Here is a 15,722-nt window from a genome sequence, read left to right as displayed (position 1 = left end):
TTCATTTGGAATATTTGTATTCCCAAAGGTTGATATCCAGGTGTGGAACACAATCCTTCCTGGTTTTCCCGTGATTCCATCCCTGGGAATGCAGGCCGGGTCTCCCGGCTTCCCTCAGGGCCAATTCCATGCATCCCTGTGGTGCTGGATCTTTGGAAACGGGATGCAAATCCTCGGGAATAAAAGCTGCTCCATCAAATCCCACGTGGAAAATTCCCCCAGGATCGCTTCCATCCGGAAATTCCATTGGGTTGGTGGCCACGGAACTCCACACGGATCAGCTCGGAGCTGATTCCCATCATCCGAACAACTGGATTCGGTCTTGGGAATGCCTTTCCCAGGAATCACCTCCACATTCCCGGGAGAGCTCCCACGTTGGAGGACTCGGATCAATTCCCCGTCAGATCCCGCTTGGATCCATTCCCACAAAACCTGGCAGCGGTGGTTTGGCCCTTCCAGGATCCGGTTTTCCCGCACAATTCCCAGCCCTCCATCCCCAACATTCCATGGGATGCGAGATGGGGGAATACGCCGGGATCCGTCACGGGGAGAGGTGGGGCCGGAACGTGCGGGGCCGGATCATCATCACCACCTTCCGTAGGGAATAATAGTCCGTGTCCTTCCAGGAATACCACACGATCCCATCCGGGCCCAGCATCTTCCGGTTTTTAATGGAATATCGGCCGCCCTGGGAAGCAGAGGAAGGAGATGGATCAGGAGCGGGGAGACGCTCGGAAGCGGCTTTGGGATGGGATCGCGGGAAAAGCCGCCGCTTGGAAATGCGGGAGCGGAGAATTTCGGGATGATGGGGGGGGGGAGGGGGAAGAAAAGCCCATAAATCCCAGAATTTTTCCAAAAGTCCCTCTGGGGCCACATTGGAATTTCAGGAGGTTGAGCCGCCCATTCCAGAGGTTTCCACGTCATTCCAGCAGAGGGGTCTCTGGAAAAGCTGGATCGCTCCGGTGCCCAGCGCTCCTTTTATTCCCGCTCCGGAGAAGCCAGGCAGGGATCAGGAATGATCTCTCAGGGAATGAGGGATGGGATGAGAGGGATCCCATCCCTCCGGCTGTGCCAGGGGAGGTTTAGTTGGATATCGGGAACAATTCCAGCATGGAAAGGGTTTTCCAGCCCAGGGAAGGAGCGGATTCCCCATTCCTGGAGGGATTTAAATCCCTGTGGATTTGGGATCAGCGGCCAGGATTGGACACGCTGGGAATGGTTGGATTCAGCCTCGCAGAGCTTCTCCAACCTCCAACAATTCCACGCTTCCAGGAGCGACATCCCGCCATCTCCATCCGCGCTTTTCCTTGACGTCCATCCCTCTGATCTCGGGGGCGGGAAGGGGAAAAAAAAATTCCCGAATCGGACTGGTCCCGGTCGGGGGGGAAAAAATTCCCGAATCCCTGGTGTCCTACCTTGTAGTAGACGCCGTTGAGGTTGGAGAAGAAGCACTGGTGGTACCACCAGCCTCCGTGGGAGATCTCGGCGCAGATATTCCCGGAATCCGGAGTGCTGAAGCTCCTCTTGTCGTGGTACCAGGCGAAGGAATCCTCCACGGTGCCGCTGAACCCGTCCACGTGCAGCCGGTAAAAGTTCTCCTCGTCCTCGATGCTGCCGGGGGGGAAAAACCCGGGAATGGTTTTGTCGGGAATTCCGTCGGGATTTTTCCTTTCCGACCGGGGTGCGGAGTTCCTAAGGCAGGGCTACTTCCGAATCCCCTCGGAAAGTCAAGGACGAGGAGGGGTTTTGTTTTATTTTTCCTTCTGCCGGATGGATGTCGTCGGGAATTCGGGAATTTTCGGGATGAAACGGGTGGAGCAAGACTGGGAAACCAGGACAAAAGGGATGTGGGAGCCTTGGGAAAACTCCTTCGGTTATCCAGTGCTCTGCAATTAAGGAAGCATCCGGCTGCTCCCGGAGTTGTGGAATCATGGAATGGTTTGGTGGGAAGGGACCTTAAAGCTCATCCCGCTCCAACCCTGATGCTTCCCACGATCCCGGGATGCTCCTGGGATACGGCAGGGCATGGAATGGGATTTTTTGGATTCCCATCCAAACTACTCCGGGATCCTCCGGAGCTGCTGGGATGGCCCCAGGCTGCGATTCCCAGCAGACAAATCCCATGGGATGCAGCTCCGAGGAAAACCCTGAGCTCCAGGGAATCCTTGGAGCCACTTCCCGAGCCTCAAGGGGCACCAGGAGAGCCGGGATTTGGGATAAAGGGCTGGAGGGCCGGGAGGCAGGGAATGGAATTCCCACTGGGAAAGGGGAGCTTGGGGTGGGATCTTGGGAAGGGATTCCGGGCTGGGCTGGAATTCCCGGAGAATCCCTGGATCTCTGGGAGTGGCCAAGGAAAGTTTGGATGGGGTTTGGAGCAGCCTGGGACAGTGGGAGGTGTTGGGGATTCTGGGATCAAGGACACTCAGGATCCGTCCCGAGGGGTTTTTATGGAATTCGGGGATGGAAGAGGGAAGGGAGACCCATCCCGCAGTCCCCAATTCCCAGTGAAGCCCCTGGATCCCGAAATTCCTTCCCGGAGAGGAATCGGGATGGGGCTGGATGCAATCCCGGGCTGGGAGAGCTGGGAATGTGCTGCTGGATCAGGGAAGGATCCAGGGAATCCTCGGAGCTGCTACCAGAGGGAAAGGAGAGCTGGGATTTGGGATAAAGGGCTGGAGGGCCAGGAGCCAGGGAATGGAATTCCCGCTGGGAAAGGGGAGCTTGGGGTGGGAACTTGGGAAGGAATTCCTGGCTTGGCTGGAATTCCCGGAGAAGCTGTGGCTGCCCCTGGATCCCTTGGAGCATCCAAGGCAAGGCTGGAGCAATCTGGGATAGTGGGAGGTGTCCCTGTCCAAGGAATGGGATGAGGTTTTAAGTCCCTTCCCACCCAAAGCATTCCGGGAATTTAGCAGCCATGAGAATTTCCAGGAAAAACAGGGAAGGGGATCCTCTGGGACAATCCAGGCAGTTCTGGTCACTCCAGAATAATCCAGGATGCGGCTGATGAAGTTTTGGACAAAGTAAAACACGGGAAGAGGGGAAAGCCTGGAGATTCCAAAGGGTGCCAGGAAATAAATGAGCGGAGAGGAGAAAAACCCAAACCAGGGGAAATGGGAACAAATTCCTCAAAATCCTTGGATTTTGGACGCAGAGCTCAATAATCCGGGGCCGAAAAAACCTGGGAAAAGCCCCTTGGATCCTACACCTCCTTCCTCCCACGGATCTGGGATTTTTGGCACAGCCGAACGGTGCCGCACGTTCCCTTCACATCCGACTTAAAATTCGGGATGAAATCCAGGCGGGAAGCGAAGGAGAGGCCGGAAACACCTGGAGGCAGAATTCCCATTGCCGGAGGGGTTCGAAATCCCGGGAATTCATCCCAGGTTTTACCTGAAGACCTGGTAGAAGGCGTGCTTGTGTTTGTTGTTCCAGTCTTCCAGGTCGATCCGCAGGGAATAATCCCCCTGGCTGGTCATCCTGTGGATGTTGTCGTTGCCCAGCCAGAATTCCCCGTGGAGGTCCCCGAATCCTTCCTTGTACTCGTTCCAGGTGCGGTTGAAATCCACGGAGCCATCCTGGCGCCTCTGGATGACGGTCCAGCCGCCCCCTGCCGGGAGAGAGGAGGGGAAATGGGAATATCCAGGGGAAATCCGGAGAGCCCCAGGCAGGGCCTTCAGGGAGGATCTGTCGGCAAAAGCGGAATTCAGATCCCTGGAATCGTCCAGGAGAGCTGGAGAGGGATTGGGGATAAAGGATGGAGGGACAGGAGCAAGGGAATGGCTTCCCACTGGGGAAAGGGTGGGATCTTGGGAAGGAATTCCTGGCTGGGAGGGCAGGGAGGGGCCGGGCTGGAATTCTCAGAGAATCCTGGATGCCTGGTGTCCAAGGAAAGGTCGGATCATCCTGGGATGGCGGGAGGAGTCAGGAACGGGATTGGGATTTCAGCTCCCTTCCCACCCGAACCATCCCACGATTCCATGAGGAGCCTCCTCGTCGTGCCACAACTCGTGGGAAATGGATCCCACCTTTCCCGTGGCTCACGAGGATGATTCCCTGTGGATTATCCCAGATTTTCAGGTGTTTCTAAGTGAGAGGGAGCGAAATTTTTGGGAAGGGAATGTTTTGGGGCCGGAACAAATGGGAAATCCTGGAGTTCGTGTCCCGCTCCCGCAGGTGCGGGAGCTCTCCCGGAATTCTCTCCCGGGCTCCATCTGCTCTCCCATCTGTCCGAATCCCTTCATTCCAAGATTTTAACCGGGAAGGAGACGTGGGATCGGGGCCGTCTCTCCATGGGCTGTCTCCACATCCCGTCCCTCTCCGGTGTCCGGGGTGGTTCGGATTGTCATGGGAATAACCCCAGACTGAATTCCGGATGAATTCCGTGCATCCCAAAATTCCCATCGCTTGTGGGTCACCCTTCCTGCAGGATGGGATGCGTGGACGAGGATCCACCTCCGCGCTCCTCGGTTCAGCACAGGGAACGGGGATGATCCCACAGGATCCTGAAATTCCTGGAGATGCTTCAGACACCCCCAGGGAGCAGCTGCTCCTGTGGGATTCTCCTTCCCGAAATGTGGGAATCCAACGGCTGCTCCAGAGCCAGGCTGGGAGAGCTGGGAATGCGCAGCTGGATCAGGGAAGAATCCAGGGAATCCTCGGAGCTGCTTCCAGAGGGAAAGGAGAGCTGGGATTTGGGAGAAAGGGCTGGAGGGCCGGGAAGCGGGGAATGGAATTCCCACTGGGAAAGGGGAGCTTGGGGTGGGATCCTGGGAAGGAATTCCCAGAGAATCCCTGGGCGTGTCCAAGGCAAGGTTGGCGCACCCTGGGATAGTTGGAGGAGTCGGGATTGGAACAGGATGGGATTTGAGGTCCCTTCGCACCCAAACCATTCCAGGATTTAGGATTCCCTATGCCTGCTTTGCACTAAAATCCCGGAATATCCGGAGCTGGATGAGACCAGGATCATTGCTCCAGGACACCCCCAGAATTCCCGCCCTGCCCCCGAGAGCATTTCCCAAACCCTCCAGGACCTCCAGCAACCTTGGGAATCTCCCAGCGCCCAACCACCCTCGGGATCACCGGGATCCAAGTCTCCCCCGGGGAGGAATCCTTGGGAATTCCGGAACCTTCCGTGTCCATCTCGCAGAGGACCTCGATGGGAATTCCGCGGACCGAGGGCAGGATGCTGTAAATCCCGGATCTCCGGAGCCCGTTGTAGTAGACGGAAGCGCAGTCGATGGGACAATTCCGGCCGTGTCTGATCTCTGGGAATGGGAACGGGAACAGGGAGAGCCGAGGTTACAGCCTGGAGGGGGGAGGGAAACGCTTTTCCCAGAAATCTGAAAAAGCTGGGAAAAAACCAAACAAACCAAAAAAAAATCCCTGGATTTGGAGGTTTGGGGATCAAATTTTGGCAAAGAGGCTCCCACCGGTTGCTCGGGGGGGGCTTTTTATGGAGTTTTCCAGAGACTAAAGGGGCTCCAGGATTATTCCAGGGAAAATCTGGAATTCTTCCTGGGAGAATCCCAAATTATTCCAGGGAGAACAACCAAAAGCCTGGGGAGAAAAAAAAAAAAACTAATTCATTAAAAATAGAGAAATAATGGAAATTTTTGAGGAAGAAAAGTTTCACTGAAGTTCTGCTTCTGTGCTGGGAATTTTGGAAGGAAAACCACAAATTATTCCAGGGAAAACTGGAAATTATTCCAGGGAAAACAACAAAAACCTGTCAAAAAAAAAAAAAAAAATTTCAAAATAGAGAAATCACCGAAAAATGTTGTGTTTTGAACTGGAAATGTTTCACCGAATCTTTAATTCCATGCCAGGAATTTTTGAGGGAAAATCCCAAATTATTCCGGGGAAAAAGAACCAAAACCTGGCAAAAAAAAAAAAAATCATTAAAAATAGAGAAATTACCAAAAATCGTTGGGTTTTTAAGTGGAAAAAAAGGAATTTTTATGGTAAAAACCTCCAAATTTCCAGGGATTGTTTAGTGGGTTCTTTTTTTTCTTGGATGGAAAACATTCCCTGGATTTGGGCAAACTCCAGGTGCGATCCTGAGCTGCTCCCTCACACATCCGCTGAGCTGGAAAAGCTACGGAAGCTCCCATGGAACCGGGATCGAGCGGGATCTGAAGCGCTTTTCCCGCCGCCATTCCCGGCCCCATTCCTGACGTCATTCCATCCCCATTCCCGATACCATTCCCGGCCCCACTCCTGGCCCCATTCCAGGCCCCATCCTTGACACCGTTCCCAGCCCCATTCCCTCCGCCATTCCTGGCCCGATTCCCGACCCTGTTCCAGGCCCCGTTCCCGATGCCATTCCCAACCACATTCCTGATGCCGTTCCTGGCCCCATTCCCGACGCCATTCCCAACACTGTTCCCAGCCCTGTTCCTGGCCCCATTCCTGCTGCCATTCCCAGCCTCATTCCCAACACCATTCCCATCCCCATTTCCGGTCCCATTCCCGACACCATTCCTGACCCCATTCCTGACCCCGTTCCAGGCCCTATTCCCAACCCCATTCCCGCCGCCATTCCCATCCCGATTCCCAATGCTATTCCTGACACCATTCCCATCCTCATTCCCAATGCCATTCCCAGCCCAATTCCTGGCTCCATTCCTGCTGCTATTCCCGGCCCCATTCCCGATGCCATTCCCAACACCATTCCCGGCCACATTCCCGCTACCACTCCCATCCCCATTCCCAACACCATTTCCGTCCCCATTCCCGATGCCGTTCCTGGCCCCATTCCCGACGCCATTCCCATGGCCCTTCCTGACGCCATTCCCGACCCCATTCCCAACATCATTCCCGGCCCCATTCCCAACACCATTCCCATCCCCATTCCCGCCGCCATTCCCGCTGCCATTCCCGGCACCTGGATGCTGCATCTCCTCCTGGATGCGGATGTCGGCGGGATGGAGGCAGCTGGGATTCCTCCAGGCCCAGTCGGCCAGCGCCGAGATGTTGTTGATCTGCGCCTGGATGTCGTAGAGCAGCGTGGCCTGGATGTGCTGGAGCGTGCTGGATTCCCGGGAATGCTGCTCCAGGTCCTGCACCCTCTGGAGCAGGCTCTGGTTCCGCCCCGCCGCCTCCTCGTGCTGTGGAGGGGGAAAAACGGGATTGGGAATGTGAATTGGGCGGATTCATGGATCAAAGATGCCCAAGGGACGGCGTTGGAATTCTTATCCCGCTGCCCCATGGAAGCTCCCGGCCCGCCCAGCTTGGTATTCCCAGGATTCCATGAAGGGAGGGTATGGGAAGGGAGGAGCAGGTTGGGGATGTGGGAATCCTCTCCAAACACTTTCGTTCGTCGGGATATTCCAGCTGATCCCATTCCATGGGCAGGGACACCTCCCACCATCCCACGGTGCTCCAACCTTGCCTTTGCCACTCCCAGGGATTCTTTGGGAATTCCAGCCCCTCTCCACCCTCCCAGCCGGGAATTCCTGCCCAAGATCCCACGCCAAGCTCCCCTTTCCCACTGAGAATTCCATTCCCTCTGTCCCATCCTTCCAGCCCTTTCCCAAATCCCAGCTCTCCTGGAGCCCGTTGAGGCTCGGGAAGCGGCTCCATGAATTCCCTGGAACCTTCCCTGATCCAGCTGGACATTCCCAGCTCTGGGCTCCCTCCAGCCTCTCCTCGTCCTGGGAATTCCAGCCCTGGATGCCCCTAAAGGCACAATTCTATCCCTTTCCCTCTTTTTTTTTTCCAGGAAAAGCAGCCTCCGAACCCATGTGAAACCCAGGGTGAAGCTGGCAGGAGATTCCCAGAGGACGGACACCCGGATCCCGCCTGGAATTCTTCCTGCTCCCCGTCCGTTAGACGGTAGGGCAGGCTTCATCCAGCAATTCCCAAATCCCACCGCGGCCTGGGAATTCCCGCCTGCTTCCCAATCCCTCCCGTGGGTCTGGCAATGGATCCGCAGCCCTTCCAAAGGTGGAGATGTTAAGAATAAAGCTCAAGTTTTTGGGATTGATGTTGGGAATATTATCCGTGGAATGCTCCCAATCCATCTCTGGAAGAGCAACCCGCAGTGGGAACACCGAGTTCCGACCCTGCTGAATTCCAGGAGCTGGAATCGCCCATGGAAAAAAATCCCATGGATGCATTTACCTGGATCTCCAGGGCTTTGGGAATGGGATGGATCCACAAGCCCTTCCAGAGGAGGAGGAGGAGGACATTCCGTGGATGAAACTCAAGGATTTGGGATCAATATTGAGGAAATTATCCCTGGAATGCTCCTGATCCGAGTTTGGGCCCTGCCAAACTCCAGGAGCTGGAAGTGCCCATGGAAAAAATCCCACGGATACTTTTACTTGGACCTCCGGGGTTTTGGGAATGGGATGGACCTGCAGGCCTTCCAAAGCTGGAGGACATTCCATGGATGAAACTCAAGGATTTGGGATTGATAGTGGGAAAATTATCCCCGGCACGCTCCTGATCCCTGGCACGGTCAGGGCTCCTGGTCTGCTCTGGGAAACCACTCCGGGAAAGGTGGAGGAGATTCCATGGATAAAACTCAAGGATCTGGCACTGATGTTGAGAAAATTACCCCTGGAATGCTCCTGATCCGAGTTTGGACCTTTTCAAATTCTGGGAGCCGGGAATTACCCACAGAAAAAAATCCCATGGATACATTTACCTGGATCTCCAGGGCTTTGGGAATGGGATGGAACCCCAGCCCTTCCTAGGAAAGCTCAAAGTTGGAGGAGATTCCATGGATAAAACTCAAGGATTTGGGGCTGATGTTGAGAAAATTACCCCTGGAATGCTCCTGATCCGAGTTCGGACCCTTCCAAATTCCGGGAGCCGGGAATCACCCGCAAAGCGGGGTAGGGGGAAAAAAAAAATTCCTAAAAATCCCCGCTTTTCTTTTCTTTTTTTTTAACTATTGTAATTACGTATTTTATAATTATTTTTTTTTTTTCAACCTGTATCTCCAGGGCTTTGATCCGGTGCCGGTGGTTCCGCAGCTCCTCCTGGAGCTCGGAGATGAGCTCCCGCAGCTCCAGGATCTGCTGCTTGCGCTCCTCGTTCTCGTGGAGCCAGTAGGAGACCTCGTCGGTGCAGCGGAACAGATCCGGGCACCGCTGCTCGTCGCCCTGCGGCAGCGTGGCCACGATCCGGCAGCGCCCGTCGGGGAGCACCTGGTTGCTGTATTCCCCGCACCGGATCAATCCCGGCCTCTCCCGAGGCTCCTCGTGCTCCCGGTAGGCCGCGGGGAGGGATTTCTCCAGGGACGGGCGGCTGAGCGCGGCGGCGAGGAGGAGGGAGAGCAAGCCCGCTCTTCCCGGGTGGAATTCCATGAGGGGAGGGGGTAATTCCCGGGGGGAAGGGGGTGCAGCGATCCTGGGAATTTGGCTTTTTCTTCTTTTTTTTTTTTTTTTTTTTTTTTTTGATGGGAATCAGGGAGATCCCGGAGCTCCGGTCACGGCAGGAAAAGGAATCCGGTCCCGTAAAATTCCCAGCTGGGATTCTCCCTTCTCTCTTCCGCCTCCGTGGGCTGCAATTCCCTCCCTCTGGAGTGGCTTGGAAGTCGGGATGAGGCGACAGGATTGTCGGGAAGGGAAATCCGGGAATTCCGCCCCGCTGGGGATCAGGCGTGGGAAGGAGATGGCTCCCCCGGACTGAGTGTCCCGGAATTCCAGCGCTTCCTGGGAATGGGAATCAGAGCAAGGAGGTGGAGGATGGGAAAGGGGATGTACACCCACAGGTGATCCCAAATTCCTGGGTCGCTCCAGGCATTTCCCAAGGATTCGGGACATGGATTAGATCCCACTAAATTTGCCAATCCCATTCCAGCCATTCCAAGGGAAGATGGACATGGATGAGACACCCCCCTCAACATTCCCAATCCCATTCCAGCCATTCCAAGGGACACAGGACGTGGATTAGACGCCCCCCTCCCCCCACATTCCCTATCCTATTCCAGTCATTCCCGAGGATTCCGGGCATGGATTTGAATTCCCCCCCCCCCCCCCTTTCAACACTCCCTATCCTATTCCAGCCATTCCCATGGATCAGATCCCTCCCAACATTCCCAATCCCACTCCAGCCATTCCCAGGAAAAATGGACATGGATCAGACACCCCCCTCAGCATTCCCTATCCCACTCCAGCCATTCCCAGGAAAAATGGACATGGATCAGACACCCCCCTCAGCATTCCCTATCCCACTCCAGCCATTCCCAGGAAAAAGGACATGGATCACACCCCTCCCAACATTCCCAATCCCACTCCAGCCATTCCCAAGGACTCAGGGCATGGATTAGACACACCCCCCTCAACATTCCCTATCCTATTCCATGGATCAGACCCCACGCAACATTCTCAATCCCAATCCAGCCATTCCCAGGAAAAACGGACATGGATCAGACACCCCCCTCAACATTCCCAATCCCACTCCAGCCATTCCCGAGGATTCGGGGCATGGATTAGACACACCCCCCTCAACATTCCCTATCCTATTCCACAGATCAGACCCCACGCAATATTCCCAGTCCCACTCCAGCCATTCCCGAGGATTCAGGGCATGGATTAGACCCCTCCCTCCCCCCCCCCCTCCCCATTCCCGGTCTCATTCCAGCCGCTCCCAGGCACATCCACGGATTTTGGGGGCTCTCTCTCTCCATAGCCCTGTGTAGGATTTTCCCTTGGGATCTATCACTGCACACGGAACCATCCCGGAGCACCCTGGGACAATCCCGGGTCTCTCCCACCCGGACTCGGATCCAACGGGAATGAGGAGAGATCCCATCCAGGCAGGAAAAAACTCCCCCCTCGACCCCTTTCATCCCCCTCCCCAAAAACAAACCCCCGGGAGCCAACCCCGGGTCTCTTCCCGAGGTTCCTCCGGATGAAAACCACGGCCAAGCACCGGGAAGGAATCCCAGGGCAGATTCCCGGAATTCCCGACCTACCTGGGCCGCTCCGAGGCCGAGTTGTCCGGATTCCGGCCGGGCCATGGGGAGCTGGGGCCCACGGAATCCTTATTCCCACTGATCCTCTCACGGCTCTAAAAATAGGGATGAGCGAGGCGCCGGCGGGAAGGAGGATCCAGCGGAGCCCGGCGTGACCTTCTCAGCACCCGGGGGATTATTCCGGAGCCTCCGGAGCCTCCGGGAACGGCTCCTTCCCATCCCAAATCCCACCCGGAGGATGTGCTTTCCCATCCCGGGAATTTGTCGTTTGTTTGTTTGTTTTCTTTTGTTTTCTTTTCAGGATTTTATTTTATTTTATGTTATGTTATTTTATTTTATTTTATCTTATTTTTATTTTATTTTATTTTATGTTATGTTATTTTATTTTATTTTATCTTATTTTTATTTTATTTTATTTTATGTTATGTTATTTTATTTTATCTTATCTTATTTTATTTTATTTTATGTTATTTTATTTTATCTTATTTTTATTTTATTTTATTTTATTTTATGTTATGTTATTTTATTTTATCTTATCATATTTTATTTTATTTTATCTTATTTTATTTTATCTTATTTTTGTTTTATTTTATTTTATTTTATTTTATGTTATGTTATTTTATTTTATCTTATCATATTTTATTTTATTTTATGTTATTTTATTTTATCTTATTTTTGTTTTATTTTATTTTATGTTATGTTATGTTATTTTATTTTATCTTATCATATTTTATTTTATCTTATTTTTATTTTATTTTATTTTATTTTATTTTATGTTATGTTATTTTATTTTATCATATTTTATTTTATTTTATCTTATTTTTATTTTATTTTATTTTATCTTATTTTATTTTATTTTATTTTATTTTATGTTATTTTATTTTATTTTGTTTTATTTTATGTTATTTTATGTTATTTAATTTTGTTTTATTTTATTTTATGTTATTTTATTTTTATTTTTATTTTTATTTTTATTTTTATTTTTATTTTTATTTTTATTTTTATTTTTATTTTTATTTTTTTTAATGGGAAAATTTCCCGAGCTTGAGGGCAGGGAAATCTTTGTTGGGGTTTTATTTCCCGATCCCGGGATTTTTTCCCTCCCGGATTTCGGGGAGGGCTCGTTAATTCCCTGAGTTAATTAACCAGCCGGAGGGATGCTAATTAAACGCGGGAATGGGGGATCTACTGATTAAACACGCTAATTAGCCGCTAATTATTCCAGCCGTAGGAATGGGAGGTGAAACTCCCATTTCCAGGAATTCCCCCCTGGAAAAATCCCTTGGCTGTGGGGTTTTTCCCCGCCTGAGGCGAAGAACTTCCCGGGGCTGATTCCCGAAATTCCAAGCGGACCTGGTGGCCTCCAGAACCGCGGGAAACACCCTGGAAAAGCGGGAATTTTTTTGGTTGGGAAATGTCTGCCGGGATGGACCCTCGCGGCTTTTCCAGCAGCTTTTCCCAGATATCCGTGATCAGATCCCACTCCCCGCCCCCAACATGGCTTATCCCATTCCAGGCATTCCCAGGAATTCCATGGGCGTCAAGGAGGAAAAAAATCGGGAATGCTGACCCCCCCCTGGAATGCCGAGTATATTAATTCCATCCCTCAAATCCCTCTTTTTTGGGGGGCTCCAGAGGTTTGGGGGTTTGTTTTTCGGCGCTCCCGGAGCCTCTCCCTTTTCCCAGTGGGAATTTCATTCCCTGTGTCCAGTCCGGATGGACGGGGAAGGATCCTGCCCGCCCCACAGGGAATTTGGGCCGGATTCGGGGACCGGGAATGCTCAGAACTGGAAATTTGGGATCTCCCAGGGGCTCCCCAGTGGATTTCCCGGGAATTTCGCCTCTTCCCGGGGATTTTTCTCGGAGCTGGGAGCACCACAGGGAGCTGAGGGTTAATTGTCCCCGCTTAATGACCCCAGGGTAATTAAGAGCAGGCAAAGCCGATCCAGGCTGGCGATGGAATTCCTGGAATTCTGCCGGGATCGCCGCTCCTGCCCCTCATCCCGCTCCGCCTCCATGGATTCCCAGCCTCTGGAAGAGCCGGGATCCCATCTCGAGCCTTTCCCAAGCCTTGGAAAACCTCTGGCAGCTCCGGAACTTCCACAGCCCCGGGAGAATTTTTCCCCCTTCCCATGGAAATCTTCGGAGCTGCTGAAGATCCCGGCGGGAATGGGAAGCTGCGGGATCCTCGGGAGGAATCCAGGCTGATCCCGGATCCCGAAACGAGGTGAGGATTCCTTTGGGATCTCCTTGGGACCCGCGTTCCTACAAACCCTGGATCCCACAGCCGGATTCCATGTGGGACACGATCCCTGCTCCCGGCGGGAATTTCACCCCGGGAATTCAGCCCCTTTTCCCGGGATAAACCCCAAAAAGAACCGGTTTGGGGTCGTGCGTGGGGAAACTGAGGCAGGGATGGACGCAGTCCCAAATCCTGGCCCCAAATCCTACCCCAAAACCCTGATCCCAAATTCCAACCCCCCCCCCAAATCCCGACCCCGAATTCCGTCCTTCGAATTCCGCCCCAAAAATCCTGTCCCCGAATTCCCGCTCCCAAATTCCTGTCCCAAAATCCTACCCCAAAACCCTGTCCCCAAATCCTTTCTCTCAAATCCTTCTCCCCCGACTCCTGCACCCCAAATTCCACCTCCCCAAAAATTCTTCCCCCCCAAATCCTGCAATTCCAAACCCTGCCTGCAAAATCCTGTCCCCCAAATCCTGTCCCTCAATTCCCGCTCCCCAAATCCTGCTCCACCAATCCTGTCCCCAAACTCCACTCCAAAATCCTCTCCCCAAATTCCACCCCGCCAAATCCTGACCCCAAATCCTGTCCTTCCGCAATCTTGCGCCCCAAATCCTGCCCCTCAAATTCCACCCCAAAATCCTGCCCCCGAATTCCAACTCCCCAAATTCTGTCCCCAAACCCTGACTCCCCCCAAAATCCCCCTCCCCAAAACCCCGTGTCCCCAAATCCCGGCCCCCAAAATCCCGTCCCAAAATTCCACCCCCTCAAATCCTGACCCTCCAAATCCTTTCTCTCAGACTCTTCTCCCCCAATTACTGCACCCCAAATTCCGCCTCCCCCAAATCCCGTCCCCTAAAATCCTGCACCCCAAATCCTACACCAAAATCCTGCTCCCCAAATCCTCTCCCCCAAATCCTGCACCCCAAATCCTACACCAAAATCCTGCTCCCCAAATCCTACACCCCAAATCCTACACCAAAATCCCGCTCCCCAAATCCTCTCCCCCAAATCCCGCTCCCCAAATCCTACACCAAAATCCTGCTCCCCAAATCCCGCTCCCCAAATCCTGCTCCATCAACCCTGACCCCAAATCCTCTCCCCCAGTTCCCGATCCCTCAATTCCCGCTCCACAAATCCTGTCCCTCAAATTCCACCCCCCCAAACCCCGCCCCCCAAATCCTGACCCTCTCTCCCAATTCCCGATCCCAAATTCCCGATGCCGGGACCCCGGAACGCAGCACCAGAGCCGAGGTGGGGACCCTGCGGGGACGGAGCCGGGGGCAGCGGGGCGGGCTCGGGCCCGGTGCGGATCCAGCCGCTCGGGCTGGTCCCGGGGCGGTCCCGGGCTGATCCCGGTGCTCGGTGCCGAGCTCGGGCTGGTCCCGGGCTGATCCCGGGCTGATCCCGGTGCTCGGTGCAGAGCTCGGGCTGGTCCCGGGCTGATCCCGGGCTGATCCCGGTGCTCGGTGCAGAGCTCGGGCTGGTCCCGGGGCGGTCCCGGGCTGATCCCGGTGCTCGGTGCAGAGCTCGGGCTGGTCCCGGGCTGATCCCGGGCTGATCCCGGTGCTCGGTGCAGAGCTCGGGCTGGTCCCGGGGCGGTCCCGGGCTGATCCCGGTGCTCGGTGCAGAGCTCGGGCTGGTCCCGGGCTGATCCCGGTGCTCGGTGCAGAGCTCGGGCTGGTCCCGGGCTGATCCCGGTGCTCGGTGCAGAGCTCGGGCTGGTCCCGGGCTGATCCCGGGCTGATCCCGGTGCTCGGTGCAGAGCTCGGGCTGGTCCCGGGCTGATCCCGGTGCTCGGTGCAGAGCTCGGGCTGGTCCCGGGCTGATCCCGGTGCTCGGTGCAGAGCTCGGGCTGGTCCCGGGCTGATCCCGGGCTGATCCCGGTGCTCGGTGCAGAGCTCGGGCTGGTCCCGGGCTGATCCCGGGCTGATCCCGGTGCTCGGTGCAGAGCTCGGGCTGATCCCGGGCTGATCCCGGTGCTCGGTGCAGAGCTCGGGCTGGTCCCGGGCTGGTCCCGGGCTGATCCCGGGCTGATCCCGGTGCTCGGTGCAGAGCTCGGGCTGGTCCCGGGCTGATCCCGGTGCTCGGTGCAGAGCTCGGGCTGGTCCCGGGCTGATCCCGGGCTGATCCCGGTGCTCGGTGCAGAGCTCGGGCTGGTCCCGGGCTGATCCCGGGCTGATCCCGGTGCTCGGTGCAGAGCTCGGGCTGATCCCGGGCTGATCCCGGTGCTCGGTGCAGAGCTCGGGCTGGTCCCGGGCTGGTCCCGGGCTGATCCCGGGCTGATCCCGGTGCTCGGTGCAGAGCTCGGGCTGATCCCGGGCTGATCCCGGTGCTCGGTGCAGAGCTCGGGCTGGTCCCGGGCTGGTCCCGGGCTGGTCCCGGGCTGATCCCGGTGCTCGGTGCAGAGCTCGGGCTGGTCCCGGGCTGATCCCGGGCTGATCCCGGTGCTCGGTGCAGAGCTCGGGCTGGTCCCGGGCTGATCCCGGGCTGATCCCGGTGCTCGGTGCAGAGCTCGGGCTGATCCCGGGCTGATCCCGGTGCTCGGTGCAG

General features: G+C 54.9%; 1 protein-coding gene across 1 annotated transcript; it reads right to left on the bottom strand.

Annotated features, from left to right (window-relative positions):
* Nucleotides 1-541: 541 nt before the first annotated feature.
* On the bottom strand, nucleotides 542-9,314 carry LOC136287553 (fibrinogen-like protein 1). The gene is made up of 6 exons (XM_066180333.1): nucleotides 8,940-9,314; nucleotides 6,884-7,106; nucleotides 5,127-5,264; nucleotides 3,391-3,607; nucleotides 1,416-1,611; nucleotides 542-688 (listed from the first exon to the last, which is right to left on the bottom strand). The coding sequence occupies exons 1-6, from the start codon at nucleotides 9,312-9,314 to the stop codon at nucleotides 542-544; spliced, it is 1,296 nt and encodes a 431-aa protein (XP_066036430.1).
* Between the last annotated feature and the right edge of the window lie 6,408 nt (nucleotides 9,315-15,722).

This window comes from Chamaea fasciata, unplaced genomic scaffold, assembly GCF_029207755.1.
Source record: "Chamaea fasciata isolate MVZ Bird 193981 ecotype frontalis unplaced genomic scaffold, bChaFas1.0.hap1 SCAF_3, whole genome shotgun sequence".
NCBI classification, from domain to species: domain Eukaryota; kingdom Metazoa; phylum Chordata; class Aves; order Passeriformes; family Sylviidae; genus Chamaea; species Chamaea fasciata.
The sequence above is the reverse complement of the archived record's forward strand: the minus strand, read 5'-3'. Positions and strand labels throughout refer to the sequence as shown.